The 21950-nt window shown below is 37.3% G+C and overlaps 1 protein-coding gene across 1 annotated transcript; it reads right to left on the bottom strand.

Moving 5' to 3' along the window:
- Positions 1-17144: 17144 nt before the first annotated feature.
- On the bottom strand, positions 17145-20055 carry LOC133693838 (pentatricopeptide repeat-containing protein At4g21065-like). Its single transcript, XM_062115171.1, has 2 exons — positions 19824-20055; positions 17145-19514 (listed from the first exon to the last, which is right to left on the bottom strand). The coding sequence occupies exons 1-2, from the start codon at positions 19905-19907 to the stop codon at positions 17307-17309; spliced, it is 2292 nt and encodes a 763-aa protein (XP_061971155.1). The 5' UTR covers positions 19908-20055; the 3' UTR covers positions 17145-17306.
- Between the last annotated feature and the right edge of the window lie 1895 nt (positions 20056-21950).

Here is a 21950-nt window from a genome sequence, read left to right as displayed (position 1 = left end):
ACCAATTAGCCACCTTCTTGGCTGTAACAGTAGATCCAGAATGGCCTCCCATAGCGGAGTCATGGTATAAGGCAATGAGTCGAGTCTGCAGAAGTATATTGCGACCGACTACTATCTTTCCCTTTCTGCATAATAAGTGATTAACCCACGAGTAGTGAGGATGAGAATTGGGATCCTTAATTAGCTCCTGAATGATGGTTTGGACAACTTGATCACCTTCCCATGTCGCCTTTATTTCGTCCATAATTGAGGTGGTAATGGTAGAAACTGTCAAGGTGCTCAGCTAGCACAAGTTACCCTGGAAAGTGCATCTGCTGCAATGTTGTCCTTCCCCTTCTTGAATTCAATCTCATAGTTGAAGCCAAGAAGTTTGGCCAACCACACATGTTGGGAGGGACAGGTCACCTTCTGTTCCAACAAATATTTTAAGCTAATGTGGTCAGTGCGGATGGTGAAATGCGTACCCTATAAATAGTCAAGCCATTTCGTGATAGCCAATAGAATAACCAATAGTTCTCTTTCATAAGTGGAGAGAGTTTGCTATTTTGGGCCAAATGGTTTACTAATAAATGCAATTGGATGGCCTTCCTCCATCAGAATTGCCTCATTGCCTTTACTGCTGGCATCTATCTCAACCACAAAATGTTTATGCAAGTCTGGTAATACCAACACTGGTGGGTTAGTCATGATATGTTTAAGCTGAAGGAAGGCTGCGGTGGCTGGATCATTCCATTTATAGGCATCTTTTTGTGGTAGCTGTGTCAATGGTTTGCATATTGTACCGTAGCCCTTGACGAATCGCCTGTAATACCCTGTGAGCCTCAAAAACCCTCTAAGTTGCTTGATGTTGCTGGGAACAGGCCTGTCGATGATGGCCTTGATTTTCTTGGAGTCAGTTGCCACACCTGCTGATGAAATAACGTGGTCAAGATACTCAACTTGGTTGCTGCAAAAAACACGTTTACTGGCCTTGGCATACAATTCATTGATTTTCAAAAGCTCAAACACAGTCTCTAAATGGCCTAAATGGTCTGCCAGGGTGTTGCTGTAGATGAGGATCTCATCAAAGAATACCCTATAAACCTTCGTAAGTAACTCTGAAAGATTTCGTTCATCAGACTTTGGAATGTTGTCAGGGCATTGGTCAACCCAAAGGGAATGACCATAAACTCGTAGTGCCCGTTATGTGACTTGAATGCTGTTTTGTAGACATCCTCAAGAGACATCCTGATTTGGTGGTAACCCGATCGGAGGTCTATCTTAAAAAAGATAGTGGCGCCAACCAATTCTTCCAAGAGCTCGTCGATTAGGGGAATAGGAAAATTATCCTTCACTGTGAGTTTGTTCAGTGCCATGTAGTCAATGCATAGCCGCCAGGACCCATCTTTTTTCTTGACCAGAACTATGGGGGAAGCAAAAAGGCTATGGCTGTGCTGAATAGTTCCTAAGTCCAGCATTTCTTGAATCATCTTCTCCACCACATCTTTTTGTAAACTTGAATGCCTGTAGGGTCTGAGGTTAACTGGATCAGTGCCTTCCTTCAACGGTATATGGTGATCATGGCTGCGAGAAGGTGGCAAGTGCTTAGGTTCTTTAAAAATCTCATGGTAGTTTGCCTGCAAGGCTGCCAAACCAGTATTCTGTAGAGCACATGGTTGTAACTTGGTGGACATAGGTTGTTCTGCATGGCCTGTATATCAATACTGTGCAGGCTGCATAGACTAATTTCGGCTATCAATCTAGTGTTACACAACAGACCATTGAGTTGCTCTACTCGAATAGTCTCCATTGTTACCGGTTTGTCCCCTTTGATACAAACTTCTTGGCCCTGCCATAGAAATGCCATCCACATCTCTTCATAATTGCAGACAATGGTTTTCAGTTTAGCCAGCCACTAGATGCCTAAGATCATATTGTAATTTTGGAGATCTAATGTGTGTATACATCAATCTCGAAAGAGACCCCCTCCTACATGGACCATTGAAAATTTTTGCACAAAGAAGAACAAGTTATGAGTCCCCCATCAGCAACTTGTACAATTAAGGCCTTAATGCTGGCGAGTCTGCAATGTAACCTCTCTGTAACTTATTTACTAATGAAGTTATGGGTGCTGCCTGAATCTACCAAAATAAACAAGGGTTGTTTTTCTACCCTGCTAGTGACTCTTAAGGTATTAAGTCCTACTACCCCTTCTGAGGCTTGTTCTTCTTCAATTCCCCCGTCCCTATCACTACACTCTCCATCCTCTTCAACAAAACACAAGGAGTACAACCTTTTGTTCTGGCACCGATGGCCAGGAACAAATTTTTCATCACACCAGAAACATAGACCCTTAACCCTCCTCTCGTCTAAGTCCTTGTTTCTGATAGGTCTAGTGGTTCTGTTGATTGGGTTGGTGTTATAGGGTGGGGGGGGGGGGTGGGTAGTAAACCATTAGAAAATGGTTTAGAGGTGTTGATGGAAGATCCTGGTAGGTTTTTGCTGTAGCTGGTTGGAGTGTATGGTTTACTTTGATGAGCATACGCAGTGGGTTGGTAGGTTTGCTTAGTAGGATTTGAGCTGTAGCACCGGTGGGTGAGTGTATTGTCCTGTAAACGGGCAAGAGTATAAGCTTGTTTGAGAGTTTTTGGTTCAAATATTTTTATCAGATTCTTGACCTCCATTTCCAATCCTCCTATAAAAAATACCAGTGTATTTTTTTCAGAAATCTCTGATTGGTTCCATAGGATGTCAAAGTCCTTTATGTAGGTTTCTAAGTCGTTTTTCTGTTTTAACTCAATGAGTTCTTCTAATGGATTTCTTTCCCCTCCAAACCTACACAACATAAGGCTTCTACATACTCTGGCCAAGGCACTACCTGTCCCCCCAAACTTCTCATGAAATTATGGTGCCAACACAAAGCCATCCCATCCAAATAGTAAGAGGCCAATTTGAGCTTATCATGCTCAGCAACCTCTTCCACATCAAAATACTGATTGCATTTATAAATCCATTTAAGTACATCATTTCCCTCAAAGACAGGGAACTCTCGTTTTGGTCTACGCATGGAATAATAGGGAGGTGTACCTTCATTGGTTCCATTGAACATGACTGAGAAGTCTCTCGCAGTAGTGGAGTGAGGTGCAGGTGGTTGTTGTTGAGGCACCTTATGTGGATTGGTTTCACTGGCAGAGAGTTGAGTGTTCTGCAAGACTGAATCTACACGAAAGACAAGGGCATCAAGGACCTCCTTAAGCTCGCGAAAACGTATATTGGTATCTGCCCTGGTGTCATTAAGTTGTTGTTCTATTTGATCATACGCTTGAGCCTGCTCCAGATTGTTGGGTTCATTCGTCCTCCTAGCATCTTAGGACCTCGTCTCTGGTGGCATTGTCGAGTCGAAAGATGCTACTCGGTTACCACTTGGAGCAACCTTTTAGGATTATGAACACTTGACAGTAATATCACTGTTAGAGTTAATGAACAATAAGAAGAAGATAGTAATGGCAGGTAAGGGAAAGGAATTACACAGACTGTTGGTAAAGAATGTAGAGGAAAGAGTGAGAGAGAGATAGAGAGTGTGTTCCGAAGATCAAGGAATTTGTTATATCATTCTCATTTTATGCCCCTGCTAGTAACAGAAACGTACTATATATAACAGTTTTTCCCTCTTAAGATTCTAGAGCCTCTGATCTTGAGCACGTGGCTTTTACAATTGAATTATTAAAATGCATAGCATCGACTATAACTGAAATGTAAAAAAAACGCACTGTTTCACTTAACGGTAATTTAAATTTCCCTCCCTTAGATTATTTGTCCCATCTCTACTTGTAACAGTTCTTCTGGTGCAGCAATGAAAGGTTATGATGTTTTGAAGGTAAACATGGTAAGATAGATGCAGGCTTGGATGTTCACTTGGCAAAAAAGGTTGTTGCTGCAAAGAGGAGAGAGTTGGTCAATATAGGTGTAGACTTGGTTGTATCTTCTGATACTCGTATTACAAGACAAAATGAAGATAATCATGGTGTTATAGGGGATGCTTGGGTCAGGATGAACTCCAAGCCGACTGTTGAGAGCCTGGTCGTTAGCTCAAGTCTTGAGAAGTTCAAAAATGTAAAGTCTGGCCATATTTTAAGTTTAAAGTTGCAGGAAATCAAAGGTATCAAAGGTTTAAGTTGTGTTGCTAGTGCTATTGGATTTCCTTTCCATGCTGATTTTATTACCATATCACATAAAAGGCTTATAGCAGTTTGTGTTAAGATAAATGCTATAAAACTGCTGGTTAAGGAATATGATTTACACTGTACAAATGAGACTTGCATAACCATTTCTGCTGATTATTAATGGATTATATGCATATCTATTGCAAAGTTTCTGAACTTTCAACAGCCATGTGCTTTGAACAAAGGGAGTAGCTAAAAGGAATAAAATCTCTAAGTCTGGTGACGATGTTGCTTTTTCATATGGAGAGGCGTGCTAAGTGTGTTTGGTATTGAGATTGTTGTTATGATTTGAAAAAAGTTGTTTTATAAAAACACTTTTAGTTCAGGTTGATTTAGAAAAATATTTGTTTGGTTAAAACTGTGGTTGGAATTGAGGTTGAACAAAAATCAGTTTAATGTGTTTGGTAACCATTTGTAATTTTAATTTTTTATGTTTTCATATCGTTTTCGTGTGCCGGTCTCAAAAATAAATTTTGACAATATAAAACAAAATTTATATTGATGCTTCATAACTGAAAAGCACTAGGAACCGCCATCGCACTCATAATCCCAAACAGGCAAACTTTTTAAATTGAGGTAATAAAATAATTATAAAAGACATTAATATTCTTGTTTTATAATTGAAATATTATAGAGTTAACAGTTGATATTACATTAGTAAACAAACAATACTTTATATAAAGTATGTTTTATTGTTGGTTTTAGATAGTGTACTAGAATAAATATAAAAGAAATATATTTGTCTGAAGGGATAAAAAATAAACTAAATAACCACCAAAACATGTGATTATCCACTAAAATATCTCACACTCTTGACTTGAAATTTGAAATTTAAAAGATGGATAAACATAAATCTATTTTGTTTCAACTAAACTCGAATGCACCTACATTTGCAATGGAGTTTCAAATTCTTGCAACAAAATTTGACCAATCAAAGAAGAGAAGTTTTGTCCACAGTAGAAACAAAAACCCACGAAGAAAAAGTGAAAAAAGCTAAGACAGCAACACAAACATGCTACAGAACAACAGTAAAAAACTTTTAACGTTAGGGGGTTTCTGTTAGAGTAGATTTTTGACAATAGAGGAGAGAATGTTTGAATCGATTTGGCTGGGAGAGTGATAATCCAACGGCATTTTTTTTTTCTCTGGAGAGCCTGTCGGTGGATGATCAAAGTGAGGTTGCTGCTGGTTAGCAACTGCATTTTCCAAATTTTCATAGACCACAGGTTTGGCCACAAGTGGTGATGGATCTCACCAAATTCAACCCATGTTTGAAACATAACCAAACACTTTTTAGTTGCAACTTGCCTTTATCTCAGGTGCAACTGCATTACCAAACGGCACCTAAGTGTATCGTTCATGAGAAGACAAGTACCTAAGAAGATATAGCGCAGGATGAGGGAGATTCATGCGTTGTTGTGCCAGTAAGGAATGTCATTTCTAGTATTTCTTATTGATGCGAATCTCTTAATCACAAGGTCAACACAACCCACATGCAAAGACACCAATTTCTGAAAAGCTAAGTAAATTAGGTTTGATAGGAGTGTGACAAAAGATAATACCTAGGCACCAGCACTATTGGAAGCGGAAATTCTAACCCAACGAATATTGATTCGAAAATGAGAAGTACAAGGATGACACCACAAAGGCAAATGTTCTTCAATAAGTCATTTTAAGTTCTTTAAATAACCAACGAAGGGAGATTATCCCACCAACACACAACAAGTGCGCCAAACAAGAAGTTTTATTAATCTAAATTGTCTAACTTACATGTCTGATTATGGCTTTATTTATACTGACTCTAGATTGAAACAAACTCTAATGGACCCCTTATGTGGATATGATGCCCCCTTACAATTAAACCCAAATAATATAAATAAACCCTAAACTAAGAGCAAATAACAATAACAACAAATCTGAATTTAATATCCTAAATATGATAGGATCAAATTTGTTGTCCTTTAGAAGTTCCATATAAGCTAGGAGAATTAAATCTGAAGTTGCCTCCTATTTAGCTTTCTTGTTTATAAAGTATTTTTAGCTGATTTGGAAACTTATTTAATGATAGATTACTACTATAATAAAGATAGAATAATTGTTTCCATACACCATAAGAATTCCACATTAATATGGAGTCCATATTACACATGAAAACTAATTTTTTTGGTAAGTTGACGTATGTATTAAAAGAAGAAGATACAAACATTATTATAAGGGGCATACCTCAGATTTACAATGATAATAGAAACATAAAACAACAAATGGCTACAGGCTAGCCACCGACCATAAAACTGAAACTTCACTAGATTCGTTAGGGAAACCAATACAACCAGCTAACTAACAAATTAAGAATCTATGTTATTCACCCTCCAAGCTCGTTGGATCCTTTTGTTTTCATTTGTTGGTACGACATTCCTCATCAAATCAAGCTTATCACGAATGATACATTCGATTTGATTGAAGACCAAATTCGAAGTTCTAGACATTCCAGCAAAGATCCTTGCATTCCGTTCTTGCCATACATGATACACTGTAGCTGCCAAACTCAGTTTACGAGAAAAATTGACGAAACTCTTGTCATGCCAAGAGACAATGGCCCATCGAATCCATTCATCCCAGCCTTTTGTCATTCTTGGAATGTCGCATCTATCACAAACATTCCACAAAATCGCTTTAGTATAGGAGCATTCAAAGAACAAGTGGTTGTGATCCTCATTGTTGCGGAGACAGAGCGAGCATCTATTGGGACCATGTATACCAAACCGATGAAGTTTAACTCCTTATTGGTTTGTTCCCCATCTGTATCACCTCCCATTGCGTCCATATCTTGATCTAAAACAGTACTTGGAGCCCCTTGCTCCTGTTTCATGTCTTCTCGTAAACTCTTCAAGACAAGAGGAGAGGAAGGATTTTCATCTTCATGACAAGCAGCATTGCGCACATCTGATGCCGCATGATCATTCATATTATAATCAGACATCTGTATACCAGATGTTGAACAACCATTCTCATTACAATTACCCACTTTAGATGCCAAGGGAGCATTCTCCCCACTCATAGAACCCTTGTTTCGTTTACCAACTACCTGCCACTGAAACTGATTTTGCTTGTTATCCGCAGATTTAGAGTTCATAGCTCCTAGATTCCTCTTACCCTCTGCCACCACTTTAATATTTACACATGAAAACTATGTTGTTGCCCATTAAATATCCTTTCACGACTAGAAAATTCCCAAAACCAACTGCCACATCATTGTAGGAAAAGAATCATTGCCAAATAGGAAGTCCTTAAATCAAAAGAAAGTAAATAACAAAATTCATATAGCCTTTGTTGACAAGTATTGTGATGCCTTCATGATATCTGATTGACTTGAACGTTTAACCCAAGGTAGAACAACATGTCAAGAGACTCCACATAAAATTTCAGCCCGATCCAAAGGTCGAATTGAGAATTATAATTGTTGCTATGAAACTGGACAGTTACAAATTTTACATTAGAATCCGAATCTGAATATTTTTTTTTTGCCTGAATCATATCACTCATTGTAAGAATAATGTGGGAAACCCTATTCAGGCTTCGGCTATAAATGAATTAGATGGGCGCAAAGAGGAGATTGATCTGGAAGTTAGGGGAGGGGATAAGGAAGGGGATGAGGTTTGCACTAATATTGATCTGGTTAGTACTTCGCCACGATGTGGTTTTGATTCCAGTAGTATAGGTCACGACAATTAGATAGCAAGTAAGGCTAAAGACCCTCTTGAGAATAAGAAGAAGGGTTTAATGGGTTCGTCCAAGAAGAATAAGAAATCAATTCATTCATGAGGGGGTAAGATGAGGTAATTTTCTATGTTTATTGGATGTTGGAATATTAGAGCATTTTGAATTGCATTGTCTTCTCCAGAAAGAAAGGCTAGCTCCTTTTTGTTTGGTTGAGACTAGAGTTAGAAAATGTAATAAAGAAAGGGTTTTTAAGCTTATTCTTTAGAATTGGTCGTTCTTGTATAATTATGAGCTCTCATTGTGGCTGAATTTGGATATGTTAGGATGCAAATACAGTGAAGGTGGATCGTTTGGGAGATTCAAATCAGGTTCTGCGCGTTTGTGTTACTTTGTTAAGTACCAATACTTGCTTTAATGTTTCTATTGTTTATGGAGGTAATAGCTCGTCTCATTGAGAGGCTCTATGGTTTGGTATTGTTAGATGTAGTTAGAGGTGGGAGGATACCCTTTGGATCCTTATAGGCATAGTTTCGAAACCCGACCCGGTGGTCGACCTGGTCTAAGATCGGGTCACGGGTCAGATGGATTGACCCGGGTTAACCTGAGTCAACAAAAAAAAAAGGATTTCCCTAAATTGCAATTTATGGAAAGAAATTAGATAAATAATGTAATTATATATATATAAAAAAGGAATAAGAAAGAGAGTTAATCCATCATTAAGATACAGAAAATGAATTAAAACAATAAACCAACTTTGAGAATGGAATTCAAAGCAAAATATAAAGCAAATCAAGGAAGGTATAAGGGGAAGCAGACCTGTATGCCATTAGGAGAGTTAGCAGCAGTGAGGACACAGAGCTGAGGCAAGGTCTCAGGCAGAGGTTTAGGATGGATGGTCCGGACAGAGGCAAGCCTAGGAACAGACTTCAAGAGAGAAAATTTAAAGGCTTTGTCGTCAAAATTACTGCGTAAAAACAAGTTTGAATTTGGATACACTTGGAGAATATTCCTGACAATGGAGGGTCTAGTTAGTTCAAACCTCCTGGCCCCACCAACCAAACACACCGTCATTCTCGACCGACCTAACACATAGTTCAACGAAGTTGACACTGCAATTCACGGGCTCCAAACTCGGGGGAGCAATTGAGGAATAATTCGATGTTGTTGTTGTCGTTGTGGTGGTGGTGGTGGCAGCGGGGGAGAGGGTGTTCACGGACGCGGTTTTATTGAAGAAGTGGGAAGCGAGGGGGGCAAAAGAGGAAAAAGGGTTGATTGGTGTCAAAGAGACGGTGAGGAAAAAGAGGAGAGTGAGAGGAGGGATGGTGAAAAGGAGAGGTTTCGAATATAGATCAGAGAACCATCTGGACATGAAAGGAGGTATGGTCATTTTTTGTGGGGATTAGATTAGCATGTGTTGTGGGTGAAGAATAAAGGTTGGATCCTAGTTTTGGCTACTACGCCCATGAAGGGGAAAATTGCTGAAAAACTTGAAGGAAATTATGATTTTTTCTTCTTTTCATTTTCTTTGAATTGAAATTTAAGGGCTTTACAATTTCTTTCTGTTGGTGCGAAGACTGCTCTTTGATATCCTCAGTTTGGTTTCTAAGAAAATGTAGAAATAAAAAATGAGAGTCCAAAATGACGTGGTTTCACGTCCATGTATATTAAAAAAAAAGAGAGGTCGGGTCTCAATCGAGTTTATCCGGGTCGTCCGGGTACCGAGTCGACTCGCCAGGGTTCCTGGTCGACCGGGTTTTGCTGGGCCAACTCCCCAGCGGGTTTTTACTTAGACCCGGACTGGTCCCAAGCCCGGGTCGGATAGGTCCCGGGTCGACCCGCTGGGCGTTTCAAAACTATGCTTATAGGAGATTTTAATGCAATTCAGTCTTTAGCTAAGAAGAGAGGTTGAGCTACAAGTTAGGAATCATGGTAGAATGATCTTAACAATTGTATTTACTCAATCTTCTTTGGAAGACCTTCGATTCTCGGGTTCCAAGTTCACTTGGACTAACCGGCAATGTAACAACCCTATTTTGGAAAAATTGGATAGGGTGCTTGTAAATATAAAGTTGTTCTTGGCTTATGAAGCTACTTTTCTTCATTTTGGCATTTTCAATCATTCTTCGATGTTAGTGAAGCTAGCGAGCATGCCCAAAAGAAGAACTCTTTTCAAGTTTTTTTTATTTTTGGGTTGATCATTCTCAATTTAATCCGACAATCCGAGGCTTGGGAGATAGAAGTCTTTGGTACTCCTATGTTTATACCGTGTAAGAAGTTGAAGCATGCTAAGATTGCATTAAGAGACTTTAATAATAAATTTCTTGCAAAGATTTTGGATAGGGTTTACATAGCAAAGAAGGCTATGGAAAATGCCCAAAGTATGATGCAATAGAATCCTCTTAACTTAGATATTCATAGAATTGAATCTGTATTTGTTAAAGAGTGTGTGAGACTTGCTCAAGTCGAGGAGAGCTTTCTTAGGCAAAACTCTCAGGTTCAATGGCTGAATCTAGGGGATAAGAATTCAAGTTTCTTCTTCCACTCCATTAAGAATCATTAATATCATAACAAAATTCTCTCAATTCAAGGTGGTGATGACACTTGTATTACTAACGTAAAGAAGGTAAATGACATTGTTAGTTACTTTGAGAAGATTTTAGGAGGGCCACGGTCAGAATATATTGATCTCTTTCTTCTTGATGAGGTTCTTCCCTGGCAGTTGTCGTCATCTCAAATCACGAGCCTTAATAACCAGATTAGTGATAATGAGATTTAGAAGGTCCTTTTCTCTTTTAAGGATAACAAAGCTCCTGGTTTACAGTGTGGGTTTCTTTGAGGAAGCTTGGAGTATCGTTGGTTAAGACACCCTATTGTTGTTCTATCCTTCTTCAGTTATGGCCGATTACTCAAACAGGTGAATGCAACTACTATAGCCTTAATCCTTAAGGTTGCAAATCCTTCTAGATTAAGGATTTCAAGCCTATTTCTTGTTGTAATACCGCCCGTTTCAGTTTTCTTTTATAGAAGGACGCAAAATTAGTGACAACATCTAACTTTCTTAATAGCTTTTTTATAATTATCATCGAGAAGAGAGTCCTTCTAGGTGTTCTTTAAAGGTGGATTTGATGAAATCTTATGATTCAGTTGGGTGGGACTTCGTTTTAGTTGTTCTTCGTATAGTTGGCTTTCCTCCTCGTATGGTTAATTGGATTAGTAAATGTATATCCATGACTATTGCTTGACTGCTTTTTATGATCGGCTTGTTTTAACTCGCAAGTGCACGAGTATGCGATGTAGCAATTAACTCGGTAAGATCGAGGTCATATCCACAGAGAGCTAGATCTGGAAATTAAGCTAGGTATAAAAAAAAACTCAAGAGAAATTAAAATTAACAATAACTTGGTTGAAAATGATTGATGGATTTGTTTTTAAAGACGAAAAAGTGTAAATAGATTTTAAATGACAAGAAAAAATAAGTCTTGGTCCAAATCAATTTTAATGGTGATGTATTGGTGATTCCTTCAACATATATCAGATTACTCAACCTAATATCAACAATGATGATATTAGATCGGAAGATATTACAATGAAGTTTAAAAAGATGAAGATTGATTATTGCTTAAGAATGAACAAGTACTTTCATATTAAGTAAGACATTGAATCAAGCAATCTCTATACCAAAACTAAGGTTTGTGCATAAAAATTCAAGATTATAACATTACCTAAATGATTTCTAAAATTTCTTTGCAATAATAAAACATTCATGAAGAAAATAAGAAGATAAATATTAAGATTCATTCATATCTTAAAAAACTTACCTCAATCATCATCATCCTTGATTTGGATCCAAGAAGGAGATTAGCCAACCATGATTATATATAATAACACTTTAATAAACATGAAATAACTTGAATCAAACTGAAATAATGTTATGTTTAGTTTCAAGAACAACAAAGCCCCTGGTCCGAATGGCTTTAACGCAGGTTTCTTCAAAAGAATGTGGCACATAATTGGGGAAGATGTAATCAACGTTGTTAGCTCCTTCTTTCAGACTTGTAGAATGCTTAAAGAAATAAATGCTACATCCATTTCCCTTATTTCTAAAGTTGCTAACCCTACGAGGTTGACAGATTTTCGTCCTATATCTTGCTGCAATACAGTGTATAAATGCATCGCTAAGATTCTAGCTGGGAGAATCAAAGTTGTTTTGCCATCCTTAGTAGGTCCATATCAGACTGCTTTTATCTCAGGACGGAGAATCAGTGACAACATTCTTTTGTCTCAGGATCTAATGAAGGGCTATTATAAATCTACGGGACCTGCTCGTTAGCTTGATTTGATGAGGAATGTCGTACCAACAAATGAAAACAAAAGGATCCAACGAGCTTGGAGGGTGAATAATATAGATTTTTAATTTGATAGTTAGCTGGTTGTATTGGTTTTCCTAACGAATCTAGTGAGGTTTCAGTTTTATGGTCGGTGGCTAGCCTGTAGCCATTTGTTGTTTTATGTTTCTGTTATCATTGTAAATCAGGGGTATGCCCCTTATAATGTTTGTATCTTCTTCTTTTAATACACACGTCAACTTACCCAAAAAAAAAATTCTATAAAGAAGAACACAACACAATTTCAGTAAAAATTCGGACACAAATCTGACTCTAACTTTGGACAGCAATTCGACCCACTTGAAAACCTCTTTTGGAGATGGCTATTAGATACATATATATAGACTATTCTGTTAGCTTTCCAGATCATTAAAGAACAGCTTATTTGGACATCTGAGTCAAAAGTTATGGGCAAAACATTGATAGGTGTTCTGGAAAATCGAACCAGGCCAGCTTGGAGAACACTTTGGTGCACGTTTTTCTTCCTCCTTTATGAGCTGTCTCTTTCTTCTTTTGACCTAAAAATAATATCACAATGTCCCTTCCAACTTTCCATCCATGTGCTTGCCCTCTTGGATCAATGAATTACCGAAAATAAATCAAATGTTATTTGTTGTGTGGACATGTAAGATCATGGATTGTGCTTGGGCTGATTTGGAGGCTGATTTGGGGTTGAATTTAAGTATCAAATAAGGATACAAATGTACCTATTATTGGGGCTAAGATTGACATTGAAACCTTGAGTGTTTGATGGTTGTAGTTTGCACACAACATAAGGCATGTTTGGGCTTGAAATAGATAATATGATATTCTTCTTTAGAATTGAAATAGAATTGATTTTTGGAGCAAATTTGAAGCACTTATTTGAACCAAGATTTGCTTCAATCTTCAACTAAATTTCTCTTCAATTCTTTGTTCCGAATTCCGACGTTGAATTTTCTGAAATAATTCATTTAAGCTCCAAAACCTATCGAAACATTAAAAAAAACTTCATTACTAAAAAGCACATCAATTATTATAAAAAAAACCCAAATAAAAAATAATAAATAAATATGTAAAATAAGAGACTTAATGATACTTTTGATGCACAATCAACTAGATTGGGGAGCTTCATGGCTTTTAGCTTGTAGTAGAGGCTAAGGCAAATACATCATTTATCTCCCTATCTATTTGTCCTTGCTATGGAGTCTTCTCGGGATTAATGAATTAGTTGGGTAGAAATCAAAACTTTAGATACCATTGGCGGTATGAGAAGGAGCAACTTACTCACTTGTGTTTTACTAATGATTTAATGATTTTTTTACCAGGATAAAGGGGGTACGGTTTCCGTAATCAAGAAGTTCATTAACCAATTTTAGCTTCTTTCTGGTTTGTCTCTAAACCATGACAAAAGCAACATGTTTTTGTGTGGTGTTGACCATATTTCTAAAACTTAACTTCTTGAGGTCCTTGGGTTATAAGGAAAGGAATTTGCCAGTCAGGTACCTGATTGTTCCTCTTATCACTACAAAGCTCATATTTTTCTAATTGCTTGATCCTTGTGGGGTGTCTAAGGCTAGGACTTGGACGAATCGCACCACACCCTCTCGTTATTAAGTTCATCATCTCTTCTATTCAGGTGTACTAGTCTTCTCTTTTCATTTTTCTAAAGGCTATTATAGTGAAGATCATATCCTTTCTATGTTGCTTTTTTGTGGAGAGGTAGTTATCTTGCTTTTAGTGCTGCTAAAGTTGCTTAAGAGAGGATTTGCTTTCCAAAGAAGGAAGGAGGTTTAAGAGTTATTAATATGGAGGTTTTGGAATTAGGCTGCCATGGTTAAACACCTATGGAATTTATACCTTACTCCGGGTCATTCTATTTGGTCATCTTGGATTCATACTTGTTGCGAGGTAGGAGTATTTGGGAGGTGTCGTGTTCTGGCAACTGTTCTTAGAGTTGGAGGAAGATTCTTGGTTAGTGTAGTATCACTCGTAAACTTATATATCATTACATAGGTGATGACTATTCTACTTCTCTTTGGTTTGATAACTGGCATCCTATATTATTGATTCTGGTTTGGGTAGAGATGCTAGTGTGAGTTGTATTATAGACACTCAGGAGTGGAGGTGGCCTCTTGCTAGATCTCTTGGATGGATTGAGCTTGCTATAGGTGTACCCTAGTTTCTTTTCTTCTAGATGATAGGAGGTGTGATATTGTTTATGGAAGGATGCTCTTACGGGTATTTTCTCCATTTTTTATGCTTGGAATGCATTCCGCCTTGTTCTATACAAAGTGGTGTGGTGGGGACTTGTATGGCATAAACATGTTCCGTGTTTCTCTTTCATATTATGGCTTGCAATTTGGGAGGCCCTGTCGACTTAGGATAAGCTCATGTTTTATAGTCTCGTTCAGACCAATAGGTGTCTCCTGTGTGGGGGTGGCGGTAAAGATGTTGATCATTTATTTTTTGATTGCCCCTTCTCTCAGCACATTTGGTATGACTTGTGCTCTAAATGCCTCATTCCATTCAATTATTATCCTTAGGCTAGTACCGGTGTATGGCTTTTTGTCTTAGGTAGATGTAATTTCTCTTTAATTTTTGGTTATTAGATTGATGTCAGCTATTACAGTTTACCACATCTGGAAGGAGAGGAATGATAGGCTACTTGGAGAGGCTCCTCGTAATGACTCGGTTGTTTATATATTGTTCAGTGTATAATTACATAAGTTAACCTTTGTCATAATATGGCCTCTTCGTATAATAATAGAAAGCTTCATATTACGTGGAGGGTTTACTAACAACACTTTTTTACTCTAGATGATTTCTCTTGTTTTAGTGTTGAGGGTATGTCCTTTTAGCATTTCCATAGGGTATGCCCCAGTTTCTTTGTATTTGTTTCTCTAGCTTGGTTTTAATTGGTTTTGATGACTAGGCTTAGAGGGATTGTCCTCTTAGCTTTATTTTGGTGGGCCCTGCATTTTGATGTTGTTTTGTTTCTTTTTTGGTTAATATACTTACTACTTTTTCAAAAAAAAAAAAAGTTTAATAAGAGTGTGATACAATAAAAACCTGCCCCAAGAAACTATTGTAATGAAGTCAAATGACTTCACGAAACTAATTAATATTTAATAAGCCAGATTCAGTTCATTTAAGAACCAAAAAATACAGGAAACTCTCACATGCGTTAAAACTAAAAAGTTTAGAAGTATTATTCATTAATTGCTGCTGAAATTTAGACTTACATGTATTTAAATAGTTCTGAAAAATTAACCCTAATAGATCTGTCCTTGTAGGCTGAATTGACCCACATGCAAAAACTGACTCAAAACATTTATTAGTAAGGCAACCCTGATCCAAACAAGCCTTGGATCCTAGCTGAAAATAAAGTATTAATTAAGTCCAAACAAGTCTTGGATTGTAACTAACAAAATAAATAAATAAAAAAACAATAAGTCCTAAGTCTTTATCTGTCGTTAAAAGAGAAGAAAAAAAAAACATTGCAAGTCTGATACAAGATTTATTTATAGCCTATAATGTTGCCTAACAATTTTAGAAACTAAAAGAGAAGCTGTATTTATCTTTCTTTTGGAAGGAAAAGGATGCTCTCTTTAATGCTCCTCTTTGCCATCTCTTATTATCCTTTCAATACTAGGAAACATAATAAGAAGAATGTACTGGCCATGTGTTTTCTAAATCAGTTTAGATTCTTTTGTTTTTTCTGCTGTGTTTTCTCCTCGTCTAACAAGGAAATAAAATAAAATTAATAAATTCTAATATGTAAAGGAAATAATCAATATTCCCACACATAATAGAAAATCTAATATTAGTTAGAACTCCACAAAACACTTGAAAACATCACATAACAAGACTAGCTGAAACCGATACAAAATTGACAGCCTTGTTGTCGCAACTTCAATGCCTAAATAAAGGTGTATTGAACTCCTCTTGCATATAGATTAAATGTATTAAAGTCTCCTTTGATAATCAGTCAATTCAATGTTTTTTTCAACACCTTCACTTTAGACCTGATGATGAGCCCATTTGAAATGTGAATTGGATTCTTAGGGTTGACGGGCTGATCCACATCAATGCTGGTCATTTCTCAGCTCCAATTTCGCCATACTTTTTCAGGTGCTTTCATTCCTCAGTCTACTGACTACTAATCACAATTATTATTGTTAATTTTCTGGTTGCAGGTATGTGAAGTTGCTCCAACCTTTTTAATGGTAGATATTCAGAGAGCTACTGGAGATGCAGCTGAATACCTCAAGGTCAGTTGTTGAGGCTATCCAGTTTGTATTTTGTATGTGTTTGCTGCAGGGCTGGTACTCAGTAGTTGCATATCATTCTTAAGATAACTTAATCTCTCTTCCTTTAAAACTGTTTCTTTGTATAGAAGGATGTGCTTTTCTTTATGCAGTTCTACAAGAACTTCTGTAGCAATCTTGACGGATATCATCTGGAAACCACCCGATGAATCAAGCAAATCTACAATCACCACGTCAAAGAGCAAAAAACGCTGATCTCATTTCTTGGATAGTATTTTGATGCAGACTGCTGTTTATGCATGGTTGCACCCGAGGTCATGCAGTTGTAGCTTACATAACCCTTCCTTTGATGTCATCTAACACCTCAGCCTCTCCTATGTTCCAGAAGGATAGAAAATATATGCTTGGATTTTTTATTTATTTTTTCATTATTATTATGATTTAATGAGTAAAGCTTTGTTCACGCGAGGTCCACCATGGCAATGCTGTTTTGTAGTCATAACATGTAACATATCTATATATACATATATTTGGTATACCTTAATACATACCATGGCATGATAATAAAAAAAATGTATCTGTCTTGGTGAGTGAAAAAATGGCCCTACATTTGTCACGAATCAAATGTTCTCGCATTTCTGTTTTACAACAAGAGCTCTCGAAAATATCAGATGAAATGAATTTTCATGAAATTCCAAACAGCCGAAGAAAAAAAAATAGAGTTAATCCCACTAAGTCAAATGGAGATGTCAAAGAAGACCATGTGAATCTGCACATGAACATTGTCCATTAACAAACTTATGAAGCCGCTTCCCATCTTTAATGATGATATGTCTAGTGGTATGTGATGAGACAACCTTCATAAAATCATGGCAATCCTTGCACATAGTGACACTCTTGATGACCCTAATTGGTGCACCAATGGGCGTATTCAATAACCCAAAAGTTACTGCCAACTTCTCACTGTGGTAAACAGCAGAAGAGAATGCCTTCTGTTCGGCTTCCTCTTCCTCATCATCAATTACCTCCATATTCTCGAACTGCTCGTACCCGAGACTCTTTGCTCTGTCAACCAAATCATTCAATAGTGTATGCAGCTCTGCAGTATGGTTATGCAACCGGTTATTTGTTTTGAATGAATGAACCTCTCCCTTAATGCTGATCCTACTCCAGTCCTTTAACTTTCCGACTTTCTCCTCTTTCATCAATCTTCTCACCATAGAAACATCCTCCCACCTCTCTGCAGAGATGTACATATTTAACAACACGACATAAGTCTCAGTGCTTCTGGGCTTGAGTTTGAGTAACTGTTCAGCAGCATAAAACCCTAGTTCTTCATTCCCATGATTTCTACACCCAGCAATCAAGAGCAACCATATAAACTCGTTTGGTTCTACATCCATTCTCTTGATGACATCAAAAGCTTCATCTAGTCTACCTAGCCTCACAAACATGTCAACCAAGCATCCATAATGGTCCATTACTGGCTTAATTTTGTATTCCTTTTGCATTATTTCAAAATACTCAAGTGCTTCATCGACCATTCCAGCATGGCTACATGCAGCCAGAACGCCCACAAAAGTGATCTGGTTTGGCCTGAATCCAGCTAGCCTCATGTCTTCAAAAAGCTGCAGTGCATGCTGAGACTGGCCATGCCGTGCAAAACTTGTAATCATGCTGGTCCAAGATATCAATGTTCTTGTAGACATATCCAGAAAAGCTTTTCTTGCCCTCTCAATACTTCCACACTTGTCGTACATATCCACAAGTGCAGTTCCAACAACTACATCTGATAAAAACCCTGATTTAATAGTCTGGGCATGTATTTGTTCCCCCTGCTCTAAGGCTGCCAGCCTACTGCATACAGTTAGGATACTTGACAAGGTGAATAGATCAGGTTTCCTGCCAGAGCGATTCAACTTCAAATACATGCCGAGTGCCTCAGTTCCAGTTTGCTGTGCTGAAAAATTGTCTTTCGCAAGATCCATTGCTTGAGCATGACCTGCAATCATTGCATTCCACGTAATCAAGTTCTTATATTCCATTCTATTAAACAAATTCTTCGCCTCATCAATGCATCCACATTTAAGGTACAAGTAAACAAGAGAATTTGTGATGCGCAGGTTTGATTCATGGCCAAGTTTAGTGCTCAATGAGTGAACCTGCATCCCCAGATCCGAAGACTGTATTGTGCTGCACAAGCTCAACACGCTTGTTAGTGTGAAGTCATTAGGCTCAACATTCTCAAAAAGCATTTCAATGAAAAGTCTTAAACCCATTCCTGCTCTGCCATTGTCACCGCAAGCAGATATAATCGTCGTCCAGGAAATTACATCCTTTTCTCCAGTCTCACGAAAAGCTTTAACCGAAGAGTCCAAGCTGCCAAATTTCGAGTACAAACTACAGAGAGCATTTCCAATACTGGAGTCGTGACTGATCCGGTACTTAATAATGAAGGCATGGAACTGTTTCCCCAATGTGATAGACTCCAGAGAAGAACAAGCATTCAAAGCAATTGACAGAGTGAAATTTGAAGGAAATGACCCAGATTCTAACATGTCTCCAAAAACCTCAACAGCTACCTCAGGTTGTGAATTTTGAACATAACCTGTCATCAAAGTTGTCCACACGACTACATTTCTTCTAGGCAAATTATCAAAAACTTTTCTAGCATTTACCATAACCCCACATTTTGCATAAACATTGACTAGAAATGACATAACAAAAAACTCTTCATGGGTTCCAGTCTTTATCACGTGAGCATGAACCATTTCAGTCTCTGGGACCGAAACCTTGTCTATGCAATGTTGCAAAAGAGGAACATAATAAGAGGACTCAACTTGTTCGCCCTCTTTTATCAATGAAAGCGCTTCGTGAAACTCCAGAGGCCTGAATGGTTCAAGATTTGCATCCGATTGGGTATTTATAGAACTCCTTTGATACGAAATGTTAGAAGTCTGAGATTTACAGATGCAGTCGAGTGTCAGCAAAGAGCGAGAATAGGAAACGCTAAGTATATGGCTAATAATTAAAACACATCAAAACAACCTTTTCAATGCATTTGGAACGAAAGACTAATATTTATTTAGCTCTTAACAAAAAGCAAGTAAAATTATCATTTCCATCCACTAACAGACAACAGTAAAGCAAAGACACCAAAAAGATGTTGTTTGATACATACATGATCTTCAACAAATCAATCCGGCTATGTGTAAGGAAGAGAGAATTTAAAATATATAAAGAAAAGAAAAGAGTTACAGCAATACCTTTTCGGTGGCAGAGGGGTGCTTTTTGAGTTCAGTTCCAAGCCTGAGAGTGCCAGTGATAGCAACAGAGGGCAAAGAAGCCATGGTAGGAGAAAAGGGAATTGATGAACAAGACTGTTATTGATGGCCTTAATCTTTCCGTTTTTTTTTTCTTTTTCTTTTATCTATAGTAACTTGGGCGGACTGGATAGAATAGAATTGTGGAGGGAAGAGAGAGTTGCCGCAACTAAAGTCCCTCTCCTTTCTTTCATTTGTTGTTTAACCACTTTTAACTTTCTACCGCTAAATAGTGGCTAATAAAATAAAATTTAAAAAATAAATATAGGCAATAAATAATAATACCCCCTCCTCCTCCTCGTCTACAATTTTTTTTTAAGAAAAAAGAAAAACCTTTGCCAGTTTTGACACCACCCTTTAAGATTTTTTCCCAGTGGTTGAATGAAGAATCTATTTTTAATTGGTTTGATATAAAAGAGTGATTTAATCTCCATTAAAAAAAATACACTTTCACTTTATAAAACAAAATTCAACAAATCGGAGCTGAGCTTGGACTTCTAATTTTTATTTCACTTCTTTATCTGGGCCAGATTTAGTATGCATTGTCATCTTTATAACTTGTATGTGTTAAAAAAATAAACCAACCAGTCAAAAAAACAAAAGCAAAATTTTTCTTAAGCCCTAAATCAGTATCTCACTAACGTAGTTGCATGCCTCCTCACCTCTAGTCCTGCTCCTGCTCACATCCTCTCTCAATCTCTCCCGCCCATAGCTCTATGGTCTTTGTTTGTTAAATGGTGTTTCCTTTAGTATGTTCAAGGTTGGGTTTTTTTTCTATTGGATTCTTATAATATTGTTTTGCTTTTTATCTAGGGTCTTGATTAACTTTTTTTAGAATTTATAATTTTAGATAAAAAAAATTTAATTAATTGTTTGGGATTGTGTTTCTCCCTCATTTTTTTGCCACTGCCAGCTTACATATATAACTCATATCTTATTCAATCATCATCTCACTACACAGTACACCACAATTTTTCCTTGTTAAAACAATCATCATTACTTAACAAACATCCAATATGCAATGGTTTTTTGAAAACTTGTTTGATCTATTTGATGTGTATTGATCATAGTATTCTTGTGTCCTAAATATGTTTGTTGTATATATAGATTCCAGTTCAAGGGTTGAGTTGTGATGGATTTTTTTGTGAGGGTATGTCTGAGGTATATTCCCTACTCTTCATGTTTAACTACTATCGTCTATGACTTGGTTTTGCATTTTTTTTTCTAATTTGTATTTTAATAGAAATTAATTCGTAGTTCTTAGGTGATGACTTCAAAAGCTAGGGATCACACATTCCTTACAATGTTGTTGATTTCTTTTTTTTTTTTGGTAAGTTGACGTATGTATTAAAAGAAGAAGATACAAACATTATAAGGGGCATACCCCAGATTTACAATGATAACAGAAACATAAAACAACAGATGGCTATAGGCTAGCCACCGACCATAAAGCTGAAATCTCACTAGATTTGTTAGAGAAACCAATACAACCAGCTAACTAACAAATTAAGATTCTATGGTATTCACCCTCCAAGCTCGTTGGATCCTTTTGTTTTCATTTGTTGGTACGACATTCCTCATCAAATCAAGCTTATCACGAATGATACATTCGAATTGATTAAAGACCAAATTCGAAGTTCTAGACATTCCAGCAAAGATCCTTGCATTCCGTTCTTGCCATACATGATACACTGTAGCTGCGAAACTCAGTTTACGAGAAAAATTGACGAAACTCTTGCCATGCCAAGAGACAGTGGCCCATCGAATCCATTCATCCCAGCCTTTTGTCATTATTGAAATGTCGTATCTGTCACAAACATCCCACCAGATCGCTTTAGTATAGGAGCATTCAAAGAACAAGTGGTTGTGATCCTCATTGTTACGGAGACAGAGTGAGCATCTATTGGGACCATGTATACCAAACCGATGAAGTTTATCTTGAGTTGTGAGTTTATGTTGGACAGCCATCCATAGAAGAAATGAATGTCTTGGAACAACATTCTTGAACCACACAATGTCATGCCATTCAACCATCTGACGATGACGTCTTAGTTGTTCCCAAGCTACTTT

Source organism: Populus nigra, chromosome 5 (genome assembly GCF_951802175.1).
Source record: "Populus nigra chromosome 5, ddPopNigr1.1, whole genome shotgun sequence".
NCBI lineage: Eukaryota > Viridiplantae > Streptophyta > Magnoliopsida > Malpighiales > Salicaceae > Populus > Populus nigra.
This window is presented reverse-complemented; position numbering and strand designations above follow the sequence as displayed.

Bases quoted from the DNA above. Each gene is read 5' to 3' on its own strand.
- LOC133693838 (XM_062115171.1), bottom strand. From the start codon at position 19,907: ATGGCTTCTTTGCCCTCTGTTGCTATCACTGGCACTCTCAGGCTTGGA. The intron at 19,515-19,823 runs GTATTGCTGTAA...TGTAAATCTCAG, and splicing joins ACCCCTCTGCCACCGAAAAG to ACTTCTAACATTTCGTATCA.